Source organism: Mesitornis unicolor, unplaced genomic scaffold (assembly GCF_000695765.1).
Source record: "Mesitornis unicolor isolate BGI_N332 unplaced genomic scaffold, ASM69576v1 scaffold30531, whole genome shotgun sequence".
NCBI lineage: Eukaryota > Metazoa > Chordata > Aves > Mesitornithiformes > Mesitornithidae > Mesitornis > Mesitornis unicolor.
The window spans coordinates 1-3,384 of NW_010164939.1; the positions used below are offsets into that span (position 1 = coordinate 1).

Here is a 3,384-nt window from a genome sequence, read left to right on the forward strand (position 1 = left end):
CGGGGGCTCCCTCCGGAGGTGGCTGGCCGCGCATGCGCGTTGCCCCGCTTCCTCGTCACCCCCTCCGCTTACCCTTGTAGCCGCCTGAGTAGAAACTGCCCGGCCAGCAGCGCTGGGGCCCCCGCTGGCCCTCGGGCCTTCGCTTCTTGCCTCCCTCCCCGCTTTGTCCCGGCCGTTGGGTGCTGAGCGATGGCCGCTGCCTGGGGAAGGGTGGCGGCGGGGCTGTCGCGTTTATTTAGTTTAATTTTTGCTCGTCACTTCGTGGTCTTTTTACCTGCCCTCGTGTGATCTCCCGGGGCTTGTTTTCTGTGTGCACTTGCAGGTGTCGGAAAGTCTTCACTCGTTCACCTCTTGTGTCAAAACCAGGTGCTGGGAAACCCGTCCTGGACCGTGGGCTGCTCCGTGGATGTGCGAGTAGGTGACATGCCCGATGTTTTTAAAGTGTGAGGGAAGAGAAGGACATGGACCTTTTTTTAAAACATTTTCCTTTTCATTACTTATCACCCCAGAAAGAGATCTGTTTCAAGGGTTTTTTTGCTGAGCATGTATACTTGTGAAGCAGGTAGTAGTAAATGCAAGCCAAGCACTTGTGTGAGCAAGTTTTGACCTTAAAAGGTTGTCGAGAGCAGACAAGATACTTGTCATTCATAGCGCCTCTCCTTACTGCAGTGGCCACTGGCGTGTTACAAGTCACGGAGTGGCCAGCTTAAGTCAGAAGGTACCGAATTTAAACCACGCTTCCCTGCGGAACAGTTAATGTACAGCTAAATTGTCAGCCAACCATATTGGGGGACAATTTCCTTGCTCAATTTGAGGGTACTGACCATCATCATCATAGCATTGCTTCTCTTCTTGTCTGCTCATTGCAGGACCTTATTGTCAGAGGAATGAGTATATTCATTTAGCACATTTTTGGCCCAACCTACAGTTGTCATGGGATGGTGATAAATGCCACCTTCTTTCATCACACTTTGCCGCGTTCTGCTCGAAATACATTGCCATAGGTTAGGAATATCTTTCCAAAATTTGGGTGAAGAAACATGGCAGTCCTGTTTGACTGTGCTGCAAAACTGCCTAGCAGATCCAGGGGCAAAAATTGTTGATTGATTACTTCAGCTGAGATGTCAGTGAGAATTTGGAGAGGAAATAGATGGTATCAGTTGTAATCTGATGTGGTCACCCATGTTAACATTCCTGCAGTACTACCATGTGGCTTTTAACAACTTGACTTTTGCATCTGCTTTAGCAGCGTGCTATTTCTAAGCATGTCATAAGGCATTATATTTGTTAATTGAGGTGGAAAGGATACTCCCTGCTGGCTCACCAAGCTCCATCTCCTGTAGGAGCTGTGGTACCCAGTGGCCACTGCGTGACTCATCCTGTCTCTCTTCTACTTGAGAGATTTAAAACAATATTATCATGAGAATTTACGAATTTCTATCCAAGTACAGTAATTCTTTCAAATGAATGTGTAAGTGTTGTGTAGATTAACTCCTGTGAGCTGGTGCTGTGGTTATGTGTGATGCGAATTTTTCACCAGATCCATGACTACAAAGAAGGGACTCCAGAAGAGAAGACCTTTTACATAGAGCTGTGGGATGTTGGAGGTTCAGTCGGTAGTGCCACTAGTGTTAAAAGCACACGAGCAGTGTTTTATAACTTGCTGAATGGTAAGTTTGCTTGGTGTAAATCTGGTTTTGTCACTGTTTCTGTTATAAGCTGTCTCTTGGTTCTGGGACAGGTTTCCTTTAAGTCTGGCCGAGGGCTGTATTGTTCTCTGTTCTGATTCCAGTACATTTATATGGGAAAAAAAAATATACCATTTATAGGCAGAATTTTATGGATTCAGTTTTGAACTGGAAAGCTATTTTAGGCCAGCCTGTGCAGATGAGCTTTCATCAGCCTTTCACTTCAGTCTTGTGCAGCTGGCACAACAGGGAGTCTTTGAAGTTACAGTGATGTCCCTTGCAGCTGCACTTGCAGACATAAAGGTTGCCTTCACCTTTCTGAGCCTGATACACACGCAGAAGTACGATTTATATTTTCTTGTCTCTTTGGTTCCAATACCTACAGCAGGGAAATAATTGTCTGAATTTATATGAATGGTGATAGTTATATTCTACCCTGGCAGATTTGAACTGTTCTCCCATAAAATTGCAATATGCTGATAACTGTCTCGCCTCTGCTCGTTTAGTTTGCCAAGTTATTTTTAATAATTGAATCTTGCAACATGCTGTAGATAGAAAGTGGTATTTTATGCCTTCTGTTGAGACAGAAGACTTAAAGGCCTCGCAGTTCATCTGTACCACTAATAAGAGCAAATAAGAGGTTGTAAGCTTAATAATGCAGTATTTTGGTTGTTACTTTTTGACATCCAAGGATAGTTCACTAAAAGTGGATGTTTTACCAGATTAACATCTGCTTCTGAAAATCTGTCTCAAATGTTCTATTTGATTCTCATTTCTTGTTCTCAACCGTTTGAGGGCTTTTCAATATCACCAATAAAGCCATAAAATAAACATTTTTCCTCTGTGATTATTTAAGGAGTTATTTCTTCCTCCTTTCCCAGGAGAAAAACTGTGTGTAGGTACCTCTGGCTTATATTGTTAACCAGACCTCTGTAAATAAGGTTTGAGTTGAGATGTGCCCTCAAAGCAAGCCTTTTTGCATGAAAAAAAATTATTTTTTTGACACCAGATCCACATTGCGCCAGTGAGTGTGGGTCAGACTTGGAAATATCCTAGAACAGCCCATTAGGAGATGAAATCTTGAATTTATATGTCTGAATGATAATTGATGTTATTAAAACAGAGCTATTTATCTCCACTGCCTGAAAGAGATTAGGTAGCTCACATATGAAAACTGTTGACTTTAGTAATTAGCCTTGGCTCTGGTTTCTTTCATTAGATTAATTTCTTCATTAAAGCTTGTCTCACAAATTGCCTCTGTTTGACCTGATATAAGAAGAGAAGATGAATGCGTTCCTTCTGCATCACTACTTGTGCTTTCTGGGCTTGGAAGTTGTCTGAAAACCTGAGATCTAGAGACAGCTGATGTTCGGTTGTGTCAGTGCCTGTGCAGGCTGTAAGGGAGACCTGGCTGTTGACTGGGTTGGGTATGGTTTGCTTTTGGTTTGACCGCAGATGATCTGCTTTGGTGTCCCTGCAGCTGGTGTGTGGACTGTGATAGTCTAGGGCAGTGAGTAGGCAGTAAGGCCGTGGCTTGCAGACCTTGATGTGGGAGGAACATTTCCTTGAGTAGCCATTGATCCTGCCTGCTCTTCTTTGATGTTGACAGAGTCTTCTGCTGGTGCAACGAGCTGTGTAGGTTTTTGGTGAAGCAGATAAGGGAACTGACCAATCGAAAATATAACTGAGGAAGAGC

At 43.7% G+C, this 3,384-nt stretch overlaps 1 protein-coding gene across 1 annotated transcript in view; it reads left to right on the forward strand.

Annotated features, from left to right (window-relative positions):
• Positions 1-297: 297 nt before the first annotated feature.
• Positions 298-3,384, forward strand: part of RABL3 (RAB, member of RAS oncogene family-like 3) — a gene marked incomplete at its 5' end in the record, with an annotated part of 10,823 nt that continues 7,736 nt past the window's right edge. The window contains 2 exons of the mRNA XM_010194478.1: positions 298-414; positions 1,541-1,670. Coding sequence (XP_010192780.1) covers positions 298-414; positions 1,541-1,670 — 247 coding nt within the window. The remainder of the gene's footprint in view (positions 415-1,540; positions 1,671-3,384) is intronic.